This window comes from Copadichromis virginalis, linkage group LG7 (genome assembly GCF_057382275.1).
Source record: "Copadichromis virginalis isolate Kocher_CV1m ecotype Utaka linkage group LG7, C_Virginalis_male_GT1.1, whole genome shotgun sequence".
Classification (NCBI taxonomy): Eukaryota; Metazoa; Chordata; class Actinopteri; order Cichliformes; family Cichlidae; genus Copadichromis; species Copadichromis virginalis.
Window position 1 is genome coordinate 57008509 of NC_140624.1, and position 15370 is coordinate 57023878.

The following is a 15370-nucleotide window of genomic DNA, read 5'->3' on the forward strand; positions in this document are numbered from 1 at the left end:
TGCACTAACTTCTTTACTTCCTAATTTTTGCTGCTACACTAAGGAATGTTTACTGTTCCTCCACTACCTCAACTCATCATCACAAAACCTTATTATTATGTTACGTTGTGTTTTTTTGTCACACTGTCACTTGCTGCTCTTGTTTGCACATTTGCACGTGCACTTTGTTGTCTGCTGTCTGTTAACCAAAAAGAAAAAGTCTTCCTTAGATAGTTAGATAGTTAGTTTTTGTTAATTTATGTTGTAATTTATGTTAGGTCAGTCTGTCTTGTCTCCGCTAGCCAGCTAACTAGGCCTCTTAGTTAGCTAGTTTAGTGTTTTCTGTTAATTTATGTTGTAAATTTATGTTGCATGTAGCAGCTTGGTCCTGGAGGAACGTTGTTTCGCTTCACTGTGTACTAACTGTATATGGTTGAAGTGACAATAAAGCTGACTTGACTTGACTTGACGACAGCAGAAGACCACACCAGGTGCAACTCCTGTCAGCTAAGAACAGGAAACTCAAATTGCTGATGAATGTTTCCAGCACTTTGTTGAGTCTATAACACACAGAATTAAAGCCTGTTCTGAAGACAAAAGGCAGTCCAAGCTGAGATTAGTAAGATGCAACTAATAAAGTGGCCGTTGGATCTATATGTATAGTATATGCATGTAATTACCCGTGCCAAAAGGACAAAGGACTGTATGTATTTCTGTGTGTTTCAACTAAACTTCTTCTTAGAACGTGCTTTCACCCGAAGGACAATTTCACTGCTAACACCAAGAGTGTGTGACTGTATTTGCTCATTTTTACATATTTGAAAACAATTTGAAATAACTTGATTGTAAACACTAATGCAGTGCTGGACAGTATTCAGGAAAGTGACAGACCTAAGGTTCTGACTAAGAAACATAAACTGTTTTCATAAGTTGTAAAATGTCATTGTGAGAAGTGCATCAACACCATAACAAATATCTCTAGAAGTGTATGTAGTTTAGTATGTGTAGAAATAATAGCAGTGTGTATAAAAATACTCAGACAGGCTACCTCTATCACATCCTATCCCTGGCATCCTCTCCAGTCACACCAGGCCTCAGCATGTCTTCTTTCTGTGCGACTCTGTGCGATCTTTCTCTATTACTCCTGCCTGGCAGCTCCATATTTAACGTTCTTTGTCTAATATATACATTATGCCCTATTTACACACTTCCAAACCACCCCAGGCTTTCCTCTTGAACTTTGTCTCCAAACTCCTGAGCTGTCCCTCTGATGTTCTCATTTCTAATCCTGCCCCTCTTAATCACACCAAACAGGGGTGAATCTTCAACTGTGTCGCCACTCTTTTCGTCACCTCTCTTGTGCACTGCCCATTGTGATAGATGTTTAAAACCTGAGATTTTCTGGAATTAAAACACTTTAAACGTGTTCAGATTTTGTATAAAAATGTTTTGTATGTTTCCCAGCAAACTGTCTGTTATACCCACTGTCAGTAAATGTGCATTGTTTGTTTCTGGAATTAAATCTGGACAAACTCCCTTTTCACTGTCCTCACTGTCCTCATTTCCTCCTTACTAATCCTCTGGACTTCCTGATATCATTTTCCCATCCATCGCCCTCTCTATTATTATTTTTTCATTCATCAGCTCCTCAAAGTACTCCTTTTTATCTTCTCACCATACTCTCATCACTTGTTAACACATCTTTCCTACTATGTGACAAATCACTGCTGCACATCCTTTCCAGCTCAGTCTCTCTCACAAGTTCCCTTATCCTCACAAGTTCCCTTATCCTTAGCTCATTGTGAGGCTGTTAGTGTCCAGCCTCACAATGAGCTTTTAGCCTTTGCCTTTGACACATCTCTTTTTGCCATACACCTAGCCTCCCAGTACTCCTGTCTGTGTTCTTCATTTCCCTGACTATTCCACTTTTTCTTTAATAGTCTCTTCCTTCACATACTTCAGCTCCTCCACGAACTCTGTATAACATTCTTCCTTCTTTAACTTTTAGCATTTAATCTTTGGCTTTTCCTTCATGTGCTTACAAGCTATTGGAATCAAGTTAGCCCACTAAAAATCATTATTGACATTAATTAGCAAGTTTAATTTAATTCATTAACATTTTAAAATATGTATTTTCTTGCTATGTGCGTTGGTGTTTACATTTTTAGTTCATATACTGTGGTACAGGTTAAAGGTTTGGGACCAGTTTAGCTATATTTGTGGCTGTGAAAGGTATCGAGATTAACTGGAAGCTGGATTATGGAACAATAAAGTATGTGTTGACACTTCACCCTGTGTAAGCAGTATACTTAATTTCATAAATGGCCCGTAATATTGCTGTGTAGTTCAATTAAGGTACATCATTATTATAAATGTCATTATATCATAACTGCTGGTATGAAGACATATTTCATAATAATTTCATAATAAACGTTGTTTTATGCTCTTGTACCTCTTTATACCCACTGTGCCCAGAGCACACTAAGAAACACTTATATGTCCTTTAAGTTACATTACAGAATGGAATAAGCAACTTATTAAATGTCTGTGCTGTACTGTTCATTAACATGGATGGACCTGACACCAATAAAAAGTTCAAATGGTTCCTCACCAGTTGTTTTGTCTCTGACTCTCGTATGGTCCGGTTGTCTCTCGTTATAGGTAAGTGAATATCTTTGAGGTTTTAATAGACAATTCTATCTCTCTGTTGTTGCTTTATGGTCATTTCACTCACTTTGTGGAGATTCTGCATTACTATGTTACTATTTTACAATCTTTGCTGTTATTTTGTGGTTTATAAAAACAAACAAACGAAAACAGAAAAAAAAACACATGACCGAATTAAAGTCACATTTCCAACTTCACGTGAACGGCACGGCGTCTGGGAGACGTTTTTGTCTACGTCATTACTCTGCGACACGTCAACCTGCCTTCTGCAGGATGAGCTAATGGTGTGTAAGTTGGAAATAGTGACAGGAGCAACTTTTAGACAGAGTTCAGCGGGGTTTTGCTGCCATTCAGAGTGGGGCTGACTTAAAACAATATTTCAAGCGCTGTGAATATTTTCGTTTGAAAGAAAGAGACAGTGAGCGGAGTCAGCCGCTCTGGCATGTGTTAGAAAGAGCGCACTGACTGAAACCTGTAGAAATCTTCTGTGGTTATCTTTTAGGCGCTGTTGTTGCTTTCAGGATGAACAACGAAGGTAAATTACTCTATTTTAAAAATAATTTTCTGCTTTTTGTGTTAGAAATATTAACTGGATATCTCTGTGCCTCTATCTCTGGGACAGAGTTGGTGGAGTATTTCAGGGATCAGATGAAGAAAGACCCGGACATGGCCTCTGCTGTTGCTGCTATCCGCACTTTGCTTGAATTCCTAAAGAGAGATAAAGGTTAGTGTTAAGCCCTTGGTGTTAATATAGACACCTCTCGGCTTTTCTTATTCTCGCTTGGATGTGGAGAAGAAGACGTGAAATTTAGCCTTTTTGTGTTTTCTCAATTTGTAAATAGTGTTTTTTGTCGTTTCTCTGCGATAATCATGTGGGCCAAGATCTGAAAACAGCATCTAGAGTGCTTTAAAAAGTTACTGAAGCCCACATGTCAAGTACAGTTTTAATAAGAATTATTATTTTTCTACCATAAATGAAATAAAGATTTCACAGATTTGAAAGAGCACTGTAAGGAACTACTAGGATGACAAAGCTGTCTCTCCCCCTTCAGGTGAAACAATCCTGGGCCTGAGGGAGAGCCTGACGTCAGCCACAGACTGCCTTACAGGAGTGGACTCCTCTGTGGCTGTCTCCTCGGGAGGGGAGCTCTTCTTGCGCTTCATAAGCCTCACATCTCTGGAGCACCAGGTGAGTGAAGACAGTTTGGCGTTGGACATTCAAACATTGAACAAGATTAAGCGTGAATAACTTGAGTGAAATCATCAGAGCACTACCAGATCTGTTGTACGTTATCGAGTCAGACCTTATGGATGCTGTGCAAGTGCTACTGTTCTCGAAAGAACTTTATTAAAAGAGACACTGCAATTCTACAGCAAAATTGTGGTTCATACAGGAGAACAAATATAATCAAAGTAAAGAAAAAACTGTTAGGTTTGGAGGTGTCACAATTTGACAAATGAAAGTAGTTGTGACTATTTTTCATACTTTTTTGCAGTCGATGCCTGGTTGAAGCCTGGAAATTACAGACATCACCAAAGAATGTGTTTCCTCCTTCATGACATTTGCCAGGCCATTACTGCATCTGTCTTTAGTTACTGTTTGTTTATGGGTCTGTATTTTGTTTTGTCTTCAGTGAGTGAAACACAGTTTGATCGGGTTAAGATAACGTGATTGAACCAACAGCTTCAGGATATTCCATTTCCTGACCATCAAAAACTCCAGCGCTACTTTTAGAGTGTGTTTTGGGTCACTGTGGGACTTTGCTGGATGTGGCTGTTTTTTGCTGTAAGCAGAAATTGTAGCTCTGCATACCTCAGTATAGATTCAGCTCTGTTTTTCACATCACTAATAAAAATTTGTGACCTAGGGACACTGGAAGCCAAGCTCACTAGGGACCCCTCCCGTTATGCTGCTTCCACCATGTTTTATTGAGCCTTTTATTTGTCGTCCTTGGCAGTTTTGAAATGTCATTCTCCTTCCCAAAAAGGAATCCAAATCAAAGAAGTTCTAGCACACATTGTAGATGCACAAATGCAAGATTTTAGAAAAAAAAAAGACCATTAGAAGGAACTTAGAAATAGCAGTCCTGCTGGAACTGCTATGGAGATTGGCCAGATTTAAAGAGGTTGCATGATCAGACCCGTTATCTTAATCCAAGGCAGATGCTAACATTTATTCTTTTCAGGACCTGTCTCGCTGTAAGAAGGTGATGGAGGAGAGAGGAGAACTATTTTTAGAGAAGATCTCCATGTCAAGGACCAAGGTTGCCAAGCTCTGTCACACCTTTATCAAAGATGGCGCTGTAAGTATGGAACACAACCTAATTCTTGCTCTGTACAGGGAAAAGGTTCAGTGATGCATTTTTTTTTTATTTTTGTTTTTCTCCCTGTCTCTCTCAGAAAATCCTGACTCACTCCTACTCCAGAGTTGTCCTCAGGGTGCTGGAAAAAGCTGCAGCTGAGAAGAAACGATTCTCTGTCTATGTGACTGAATCACAGCCTGATGCAGCTGGGTGAGGGAGCAGTCTATATACTGTACTGTAGTCTTACTCTGAAAGGACACAGGCTCAATAATGTCCTTTTTTTTTTAAAATTATTCAGGCAACACATGGCAGAAGCCCTGAGGAAACTCAATGTTCCAGTAACGGTGGTGCTGGACGCAGCTGTGGGGTGGATACAGATGTTAATAACGTCTGATTTTAATGTCATGTCTCTTGTCAATGTCATTTGCATTAGTTTTGTATTTTCTGTCATTCTTTACAGATACGTCTTGGAAAAAGTGGATCTAGTCATCGTTGGTGCTGAGGGAGTTGTGGAGAGTGGTGGGATCATCAATAAGGTGTGTTCCAGTAAAAACTCAGATGCTCTTCAATTGAATCAAATTCAAATCAGTGTTAAAATGCTGGTTATTGCTTCTTCTTTGGGCCTCTCTTGGCCTCCTGTTTTTCTTTACTTGTTTTTGTATTAGTGCCGTCAACTCCAAACCATACGTCACAACATTTTGTAGTCTAGGCAAGCCATAAATGACGCTTTATGATAAACCAAGTATGTTGAAGGTGATCTGTAGTTACATTTGTAACGTGGTGCATGTCAGGTTACAGCACAGGGTTCTCTGTGTTGTATTCTGATCATTTTATAAATTATTGTCTCCATCAATGTCCCGATAAAGCAGGGTATGCTTTACTGTGTGGCTCTGCTCACTTTTCATATCTTGTTTTAAGACACCAACATGGAGACAATGGAAATGTTTAGTTTGCAGCTTCATAACAGGGCTTCGCTAACCAATGATGCCTCAGTGATATCATGGCAGCTACATCTTTAATATAGAGCAGGGGTATCAAACTGAAATGAGCAGTGGGCCACTGCTGGCACTGTCATCTCATTGGAGGGCCACTTTAGTGTTTGAGTAGTACAAAAAAAACCCCAAACAAGCAACAAAACACCCACAGATATTTCTGAAAATGTAGTGTTTTGTTTGTTTGTGTTTTTAAATTTCAAATATTGAATAACAAGGCAAAAAAAAAATGTTTTTCTCACTCTTAACTGAAGCCTTTCAGTGAACTACCAAAAAACAAATTGGTACTTTCTTTCTGACCACACGTGGTAGCAGTTCTGCTATAATTTTGTTCGTATTAAACAAAAAAAATGCAGACATAAGTGTACACATTAGTTTTTGACTGCTAGTGAAAATAGTTTTCTTAACAAATAACTCTAACACAGCCAGCCCTGTTTGTGCTTTCTGCTCATATTGCCTTTGTATTAAATCATTTTTTTGCTTTTTAAAGAACTTAACATTGCACTCAACAACACACAAATCCTCTCTAACAAAAAAGTAACTTCAAGTGCCAAATTGACTTATAATTATTCACCTCAATATATGAGTTTGAGACCGCGATATACAGTCTGTTTAAAACCGTAACTTAATGTTTGCTCGCATGTGTTGTCTTTATGGGACATTTTAAAATTGTGACACGGGTTGCACTCTGTTCACCCTAAAAGTGATGTGACACAGCTTGTGATACAATAATAGACTTTTGTGTTTTGTCTTGCAGATCGGCACTTATCAGATGGCTTTGTGCTCCAAGGCACACAACAAGCCCTTCTACGTCGTGGCAGAGAGTTTCAAATTCGTACGTCTGTACCCGCTCAACCAACAGGACGTGCCAGATAAATTTAAGGTAAAACTGTACAGATTTTCTTTCTCTCCCCCTTATTTTATATTCAGAAGCTTTCCTTACATATCTATTTTGGGGCTCAACAGTACAAAGCAGACACCTTGAAGACGGCAAAGAACCTGTCAGAAGAACATCCAATTATTGATTACACACCTCCCTCCCTCATCACCCTCCTCTTCACTGACCTGGGAGTCCTTACCCCATCTGCAGTCAGCGATGAACTCATCAAACTTTATTTATAACTGCTTCACAATTCTCCAATAAAAACTACCAACAAAAACTAAATGTGTGTCAGAGATTTAATTCAACTCCGGTGGATACATCTGAATAGCTGTTATATTGTCCATTGTCTTCTTCCAAACTGTTACGGTTCTTCTGTTTTGTGTTTCGACTTTGCTCCACTTGTTATCTGTTGCTCAAAGTCCTCCTCACTGATTTGGCCTTTCTTTAGTTTCTTGAGGAGACGAGTGTCATCTAAAAGCTCTTTCAGGTCTTCATCATCCACATCAGAATCCTGCAAAAACACAAAAGTTAAAACTGTAGTCATCAGATGTCTTTAATTAAACATTAATGATGAATGAACGGAAATACCTCGTTGTGCTTTCTCTTGGCTGCCATCTTTTGCCTGCGTTCCTTCTTGCCCTTCTGTTTAGACCAGGCCTTATTCTTTATAAAGTTCTTTTTAGGAAAGGGAGTCTTATCTTTGAGCTCAGCCAGTGCTTTCTGTCTCTGCTTCTCCCTGTTCTTGTCTTTGTAACGGATGGTGTCTGTGTCCACTGTCGTCTCAATGAAATCAGGAAACTTTTTGTCCCTCAGTTCAGGCATCCTGGGCAGGCGAAGAAGTGCAAAGCCATGTGCCAAGCAGCCAAAATCCAGATCTAGACATCGAAAATGTGACACATTACATTTGTCTGTTTGTGGATACAACAAATTTGTATTTGAATAATATTTAGGATGCTCTACACATGTGCTTGCTGTTTTGTTTTTTTTAACCTTTGGTCCTGAAGATGAGGCTACATTCATGTTTGGCGTAGGCCTGGACGTATGAGACAAATGCTTTCATCCCTCTTTCGAACATGGCCCGGTCCTCCAGAGCCATGGCCTTCACTTTTGGCAGAACATCCACCACGTCTTTTATTGGGGACATCCTCTGGAGTGGACACTGGGGAGTAGATGAACAAGATGAGATTTTGCAGGTTCCATATTGTGCACCTTATAATTTTCTGAAGAATTTAGCTGTGAATGGAAAATATTTCCAAGAATTTCCTTTGCAATTTGATGGAAATTATTACTTGAAATTTTTTTTTAAAAAGTAAGCGTGACTACAGTTGAATATATTACCATACCATACCAACTTTATTTCTAAAGCACTTTAACATAAAACCAGGGTTTCACAAAGTGCTGTACATGTTAATAGCATACGTAAAGAAAATTAAAATGAGATACGATAAAATAAATAGATACAATAAATTAAAACATGTTAAAACAAATTGAGTCAACCCCTCTAATCAATGCCAAAGGCTTCAAATTTTTGTGAAAGACAAGCTGACAGAAACCAAAACATGCAAAAATGTGTACTTTTAGAAATCCTGTGGTAAATATTATCAACAGCAAATTTATTTCTGTTTTTCTCCTTTTTGGTTGCAAGCAATTTTAAAATAATTCTGAGCTTTCATATAAATATAATCCTAGTAAACTTAAACCTTGTACTTGGGTTGGATTTTTAAAGGTGTGGGACATTACTTGCCTACAGATCATTTAACACTACTGAGCATGCAGGTGAAAGGGGGCTTACATTTTCTTAAATGTTGGTTAAAGACCTTCATTTAAAAAACACATTGCTTTTTACAACTGAACAAATTACAAATATGCAACAGTAATCCAATGAAGGAGCTGTGATACTGAGGTTGTTTACTTCCATAGTCCTCATGATCATGTGATCACCTAACCCGACTGCTGATGTTCTGAGTAAATGGTAAATGGTAAATGGCCTGCATTTGTATAGCGCTTTTCTAGTCCGTAAGGACCCCAAAGCGCTTCACACTACATTCAGTCATTCACCCATTCACACACTGGCGATGGCAAGCTACATTGTAGCCACAGCTGCCCTGGGGCGCACTGACAGAGGCGAGACTGCCGGACACTGGCGCCACCGGGCCCGCTGACCACCACCAGTAGGCAAACACGGGGTTAGTATCTTGCCCAAGGATATTTGCCATGCAGCCTGGGATCGAACCACCGACCTTCTGATTAGTGGATGACCTGCTCTGCCACCTGAGCTACAGCCACCCCAGTAAGTGAACCATACAAGTAAAGAGGTCTCAAGTATGCTGAACTAGCACAGACTCTCGGTTAGGAGCAACCAGAGCAGAGAGGTGGTGTGAAAAGTTACTGATCACTTTCAGTTTCTGCTGAACTCACCTTCTGATTGATGGACAGGAAGTTAACATAGGTTTCCTCCATTGGAAGCAGGAAGACGAGAGCATTGCCATAATTACCGATTCTTGCTGTTCGCCCACATCGATGTACAAAGGCACTGAGTCAGACCAAATAAATAAATAAAATGCAAAAACAAGAGGTGCATACAGTGACCAAAAGATCCAGTTATGTAGTTAGTACTGACTCACCTGGCACTGCTGGGAGGATCATACTGCAGCACCCAGTTAACATCAGGGATATCGATGCCTCTGGCCATCACGTCCGTGCACACCAAGATCCCACTGCATGACACACAAGCAAAAAAATGATGTACAAATCCCCCCCCCAAAACAGCCATATTTTCTGTATCTGTACACACAAACTGAATTTTACCTTTTTAGTTTCCGAAAGTCAGCAAAGATACTGTTGCGTTTATGTTTCATCTTGCCGTGGATGCAGTGGATGGTGACCTTTTTGACCAACGTCTCTAGAGCTCGACCGTAATACTCCACACAAGCACAGGTACTGAAGACGAGATGACAAGGAATCGTGTCATAACAGACCTAATCGGACATGTCACGGAGAAAAACATTTTCCAATAAAAGAAACTGTTGTCATGACAATGAGTTTGCAGTCCAGTGGTTCACACAACACACGAGCAAAGTTGAAAGCTACCAAGTTTTTTTGTGTACCGCTTTAACTTACCTAAAGAAGACCAGAAGCTTCTCATGCTTGTGCTGCCTCAGGAAAGCCACCAGGTTGTTGAACTTGTCCTCTGCTCTACAAATCTGAAATAAAAGCATGAGATTTTTTTTGTGTCATTGCTACACTTTTCTACATTAATGAATAAATAATTGTCTCACAGTGTAGTAGTTGGACAGCCTGGAAGGGGTTTTCTGGGCGGTGGCAGCAGGGGCCAGGCCTTTCTCTTTGACGGTGATCCGTACGGGGTTGCGGAGGCCAGCCCTCACCAGCTTCTCCAGCTCCTGGGTCTGAGTGGCTGAAAACAAGCCTGTACGTCTCTGCTTAGGCAGGTAACCTAAGATGGTGTTTAGACTGGATACACAAATACAGACTATTACCCATAACGAGTTAAAACGCACTACAAAATTCAAACACACAAAGTATTTGGATACTTCTTATTGTCGTGCTCTGTGCTTTAACATTAGACTTCACCAGCAGTGACGCACAAAAAACTGCAGTTCCTCTAACAGTCACTAGACCTTTTTTCAAAACTGATTCAATTCCCATAGACTCACATGTTAAAATGTCCAACTTTAAAGCATTAAAAAGCAAAGTCCTTTTGACTATTTTGGCAAGTGAAATTCTATCCATCAAGTGAAATTCTATTCATTTTGTGGGCTCCATGTTTCATATGCATTTGAGTAGCTTTCTGAAGAGGTGCTATAGGCCTCAGGATAATTTCTTCTGGCATTGAAAACAATAAATGTTAAGAGTTTTTCCATACCTAGCCTCAAATCCCATGTCAAGCAGCCTGTCGGCCTCATCTAGAACCAGCACATCCAGGCTTTTAACTGAGCTGGCCAAGTCCAGACCATCAGACTTTCTCCTGAACATATCTTCGAGGCGTCCCGGTGTCGCAATCACAATGTTTGCTCTGAGACACAGATGCACAAATTCAAGCGGTTTGGATGTTTTTAATATGATTCTGTGATGGATAGCACAGGAGTTTTTGATATAATACTCCTGGGTCCATTGATATGAAGAGCCATTCAGAAAAACTAATTTCATTAACACAGCCCAATTTTTACTTCTTAACAGAACAAGATTGTGGATCATTGTGCTTATAATGGATATATTTCAGTCCAGCTGAAAAACTCTGATAGTTGTGTGTTAGTGGAAAGGCCCTCAGATCATCGCATACCCTTTATCCTTGAACTTCTCCACATCCTCTGCTGGGTTACTGCCACCGATAAGTAAAATCTGCCTGAAAAACACCAAGTGGGAAAACATGAAAGACTTCTCTGATCATTAATGAAGTAGAGGTTTATACAACCGGTTACTATTTCAGTCACAGTTCAGTTAAAATAATAATTATGTTTTTCAAGGGGTTTTACTTGTATTTTGTGGGTGACATAGGTTCACATTAATAACATGATCAGTGATGCACTGCTATTTGTTTAAGGAGCAGAGTGGCAACTTTACCTATTACACATTGTATATCCTCTGTCTGCACACATTCATCAGTTTTATATTTCTTTCAGTAACTGTGACAGTACCACAGTAACTGTGTCACATATGTAAATGGGCACATCGCCATGGTCTTTTCCTGTCTGCTATATAATGCCAGGTATTTATTAAAGCCAGTATTATATACTGGGATAATTTCGACATTAATCTAAAACACTTTCATTCTTAGATTATGATGATGACGACATTTGACAACCTCTGACACCTCAGTATATATCAATAATGAATTAACGGCCATTAGAATAGTTTCCAGTTTTATCCAAGGATAGCTGTAGAGGCAGAGGCCACCCTCACCAACTTCGGACTTTTCTAACCACACTCTTAAAGGCAGATTTTTTCACCATACGAGCACATCACAAATTTCCATCCACTATTTGCTCTTTCTGACATATGGAGTGCAACCAAACATGTTCACTTTCACACTTTTTTTTTTACCATTACACTTCATTTAAATAGGCTTTAAGAATTTTTCATCTTATTAACTAAGGGGTTTGTATTATATACAACACCCCTTTCACACTGTATCTTCTACTTACTTGAACTGTGGAAACTTCTCAATAAACTGCTCCATCACTTCACTGATCTGTACGGCCAGTTCTCTTGTGGGAGTGATCACAAGGGCACCAACCTGCAAAAGACATTATTTGGGGCTTAACAAAGTGTCCAAATCATATTGTTGAGGCTTTGTATATTTCACAGATTATCTGTAAAATATCAAGAACTATCATAACTCAGAGTTCAGCTGTTCAGGATCAAGGAGGTATTAAACTCTATAACAATATCACAAAAAAGAACAAAAGCTCATTTTAATTACTTCAAACACTGCTAGTCATCCTATTGTTTTTTTTTTAAACTGGGGTTAAATGCCATCTTTGCTTCGCTTTCAATCTTACCTGCATCTTCTTTAGCTTCTCTTCCCGCTTCAGGAGGAGTTCTATAATAGGAATGACAAAAGCCAGCGTCTTTCCACTCCCAGTCACCTGCAATCAAATGACACTCAGTGAGCTACAAGAGGCTGCTGCGATAACTCACAGGACAACCACTCTCTACACGTGTGCTGAGCAGATAACCTTGCGGCAGACGGGGGTGTCAGGTTGAGGTGGTTACATCACCTCTGAGATTCCGGAAGCTTATTTCTGCGTTTACTTTCAGGCAGCATCAAAAACCCATATTTAAAATTATTGATGATAAATGAGGTTTTTGAAAAAGTTCACATTCTTAAGGTAAAATAGCATGATTTATTATAACATACATTGAAAATACAACAACCAGCGGATATGTCTGGGGGTCCACTTTTCCAGATTGGGTGGATTTTATATGGAATGACCCTGTCAAGACAATTTTTCCTGTCCAGTTAAATTCAAATGTCAGTACTTGCAGTGGTGGTTAATCGGTATAATGTATACTGTGCACATGGATGGTCACCACGTTTGTCAGCCCGGGAACACACTGGCGACCTGTCCAGTGTGTGCCCTGTCTGCAGCCCTGGGACAGCTGGGAGAGGATCCAGACACCCGTGACACTGAATGGCTGGCTGGCTGGCTGGATGTGCGGGTGGATGGGAGGATGTTTACCATAACTCTGAAACATCTGCAATAATAAAATTCAGTGATCTTTATTTTTAATGGTTAAATGGCGCACTTACCGCCTCGGCAGCCACATCCTTGTTACTCATGAACAGCGGGATACAGGCAGACTAGAAGGGAAAATTCCAACAGATCAGATTTAGTGTTTACTGAGGAGAGGTGTGAGCCACGGGCTGAAAGTGTTCACTGACCTGTACAGGTGTCATGTGTGTGAATTTCAGTTTATCGAGCGTTTGCAAAATCTTCTCGTTGAGTTTAACTGGTAATCTGTCCCACGTCCCGTCTGTTGTATTGTCCATGCTGGAAACCAAACATTCAGCAGAGCTCGAAACTAAAGTCGTTCACAGTGGGTCTGCTACAGTCGCACTCCACGCTGCTCCTGTTTCCGGGTCCGCTGCTGTTTACACGCCGGGTGGGAACAGAAGCTCTCCAAACTGCATGGTTCCCAGTGACTGTACACAAGATAAATAAAACCTTCCTGCAGTTGCTGGTCGTTCTCCTGAACAATGCAATTGTCATTATGATTTAGGATTGTTTTGCCACAGATTCTGGGCACCCTGCAATAGTGGTGTTTTGCCATGGCAAGCGAGAGCTAACAAAATCTAAAAACAGATATCTATAAAAACGTACCAAAGTGAAAGCTGCAAGATGCATACTCCACCAGCACTTTTAACATCTCTGGAAAATCACCTGGTTCACCAAATGTACATTTTTACATTACATACATTTTTCATTCATTTTTATCCTCCTGTAGATGCATACAGTTAACTATGTCACAGTCCTCAATCTTTTTAATTCATCTGCTTTTAAATATACTTAAAAAAAAATCAATATGTAGTGTTTCTGATGGGAAAGCTGTTGTGTTCCTCACAGGACAGCCACCACAGACATCTGAGTAGGATCCATTAGTGGACAATAAAGTACTTAAATGGAGTTTAATCTTAAACATCTGCAGCAGCAGCTTGGCAGCAGTCAGGTGTTTTCATATTATATTATTGGTACTTTTGTTAAAGTACTTTTTTCTCTAAACAGTTCATGTGGAAACACTAGAAAACTAAAGCTTTTCTGGCTTCCTCTCTGAACACAGTTGCTTTAGTTTCTTCTGCCAGAGATTCTCCTGTTTTCTGGCCGCAGAGGTGCTCTCAGAGCCACAGACTGACATCTTATTCTTTCAAGCTAAGATAACACAATTTAAATCTGCTACCATCAGTCCTGTTCCAAAGACCTCAGCAGCATTCATGCCTGAATGACCATCACCTAATAACTCCTATAGTTATGAAGTGCTTTGAGTGGATTGTCATGGACAAAATAAACAGGACTGAGTTCCTGCCCCTCTACTTTGGAGGAGCTGCTGTAGAGGTTATCACCAGTTTCAAGTAAATGGGGATTCAAATAAAATACGTTGTCATCTGGAAAACTATCTTTACTTACCTAGGATACTTGAGCAGGCTGACCTCTGTATTGTAGCATTTTCATCATGGCTCAGGTGCAGACAGAAAGGCAATGCACTGACCAAGTACCACACAGAAGGTCATTGGCAGCAGCCTTCTATTCACTAAAGACATCAATGCTAGCAGATGCAGGAATCTTCTCACCCTGCTCATTAATGAAGCAGAAAGGAGGATGTGCAGCATCATAGCACCAATCATATATCCACACATCAGGGACACATCATAATACATTACACATGACAATTTCTTATATACTGTAATTCCTAAAGTTTATATTTATATTCATACCAGCCCTCTCTTGCACTCTAAAGCTTAAAGCTTGTAAAGGAAATTTACATCCTAACAGGAAATTCCTTTAATGCCTACACTGCAACCTTCCATGCCATTCCAAGTCCTTGTGGTATGTGTCCACCCGACGTGTGGTTACATTTCTCAGGAAGTGCATATCAAGTTATGTAGAAGGCTAGGACATACTGCTATAAAGAGGCTCTGGTTATGGTGCAAGTTATGATGTAGAGCTTACGCGTAAGTATAATTCTCATGTAAAACCCATTGGATATTAATGTGAATTATTTATATGCATTTTTTCCTCTAAATTTAGATTGGATTGCCTAATTTGTATTACTCATTTTAAGTTAAGTTGATACAGTGTTGCCTCACTAGTCCTTATGTTCTGGGATAATAAACCTCTTAAAATCTTGAAAAAATATAGGAGCAGCTGTGTTCCAAGGAATATTTTAATGTAATGGTGCAATTACACCTGTTGACAAGTCCCTTCTCTCTAATCATAATGAAACATCACACCCATTTATAAAGACATCAAAAATAATTGTACAGAATTTTGGCTTTATTATGAAACCTGGGGCATTTTTTTTTTACAGAC

General features: G+C 39.7%; 2 protein-coding genes across 2 annotated transcripts; one reads left to right on the top strand and one right to left on the bottom strand.

The window, feature by feature from the left end:
* The first annotated feature begins 2886 nt into the window (after positions 1-2886).
* Positions 2887-7063, top strand: eif2b1 (eukaryotic translation initiation factor 2B, subunit 1 alpha). Its single transcript, XM_085464388.1, has 9 exons — positions 2887-3181; positions 3269-3370; positions 3699-3835; positions 4833-4949; positions 5047-5159; positions 5248-5316; positions 5410-5485; positions 6699-6824; positions 6908-7063. Exons 1-9 carry the CDS (start codon positions 3169-3171, stop codon positions 7061-7063), a joined length of 909 nt encoding a protein of 302 aa, XP_085320514.1. The 5' UTR covers positions 2887-3168.
* Positions 7064-7185: 122 nt separating this feature from the next.
* ddx55 (DEAD (Asp-Glu-Ala-Asp) box polypeptide 55) lies at positions 7186-13614 on the bottom strand. Its single transcript, XM_085464387.1, has 14 exons — positions 13228-13614; positions 13096-13146; positions 12344-12430; positions 11987-12078; positions 11125-11187; positions 10708-10857; positions 10103-10295; positions 9945-10027; positions 9633-9764; positions 9449-9541; positions 9243-9357; positions 7815-7983; positions 7413-7699; positions 7186-7335 (listed from the first exon to the last, which is right to left on the bottom strand). The coding sequence occupies exons 1-14, from the start codon at positions 13333-13335 to the stop codon at positions 7186-7188; spliced, it is 1773 nt and encodes a 590-aa protein (XP_085320513.1). The 5' UTR covers positions 13336-13614.
* Positions 13615-15370: the final 1756 nt, after the last annotated feature.

Coding starts and splice junctions, on each gene's coding strand:
- ddx55 (XM_085464387.1), bottom strand. CDS start 13,335: ATGGACAATACAACAGACGGGACGTGGGACAGATTACCAGTTAAACTC. Junction 10,296..10,707: donor GACATGGGATTTGAGGCTAG/GTATGGAAAAAC, acceptor TTGTGTATCCAG/TCTAAACACCATCTTAGGTT. Junction 7,336..7,412: donor CCAAGAGAAAGCACAACGAG/GTATTTCCGTTC, acceptor GTGTTTTTGCAG/GATTCTGATGTGGATGATGA.
- eif2b1 (XM_085464388.1), top strand. Junction 4,950..5,046: donor CCTTTATCAAAGATGGCGCT/GTAAGTATGGAA, acceptor TGTCTCTCTCAG/AAAATCCTGACTCACTCCTA. Junction 6,825..6,907: donor ACGTGCCAGATAAATTTAAG/GTAAAACTGTAC, acceptor GGGGCTCAACAG/TACAAAGCAGACACCTTGAA.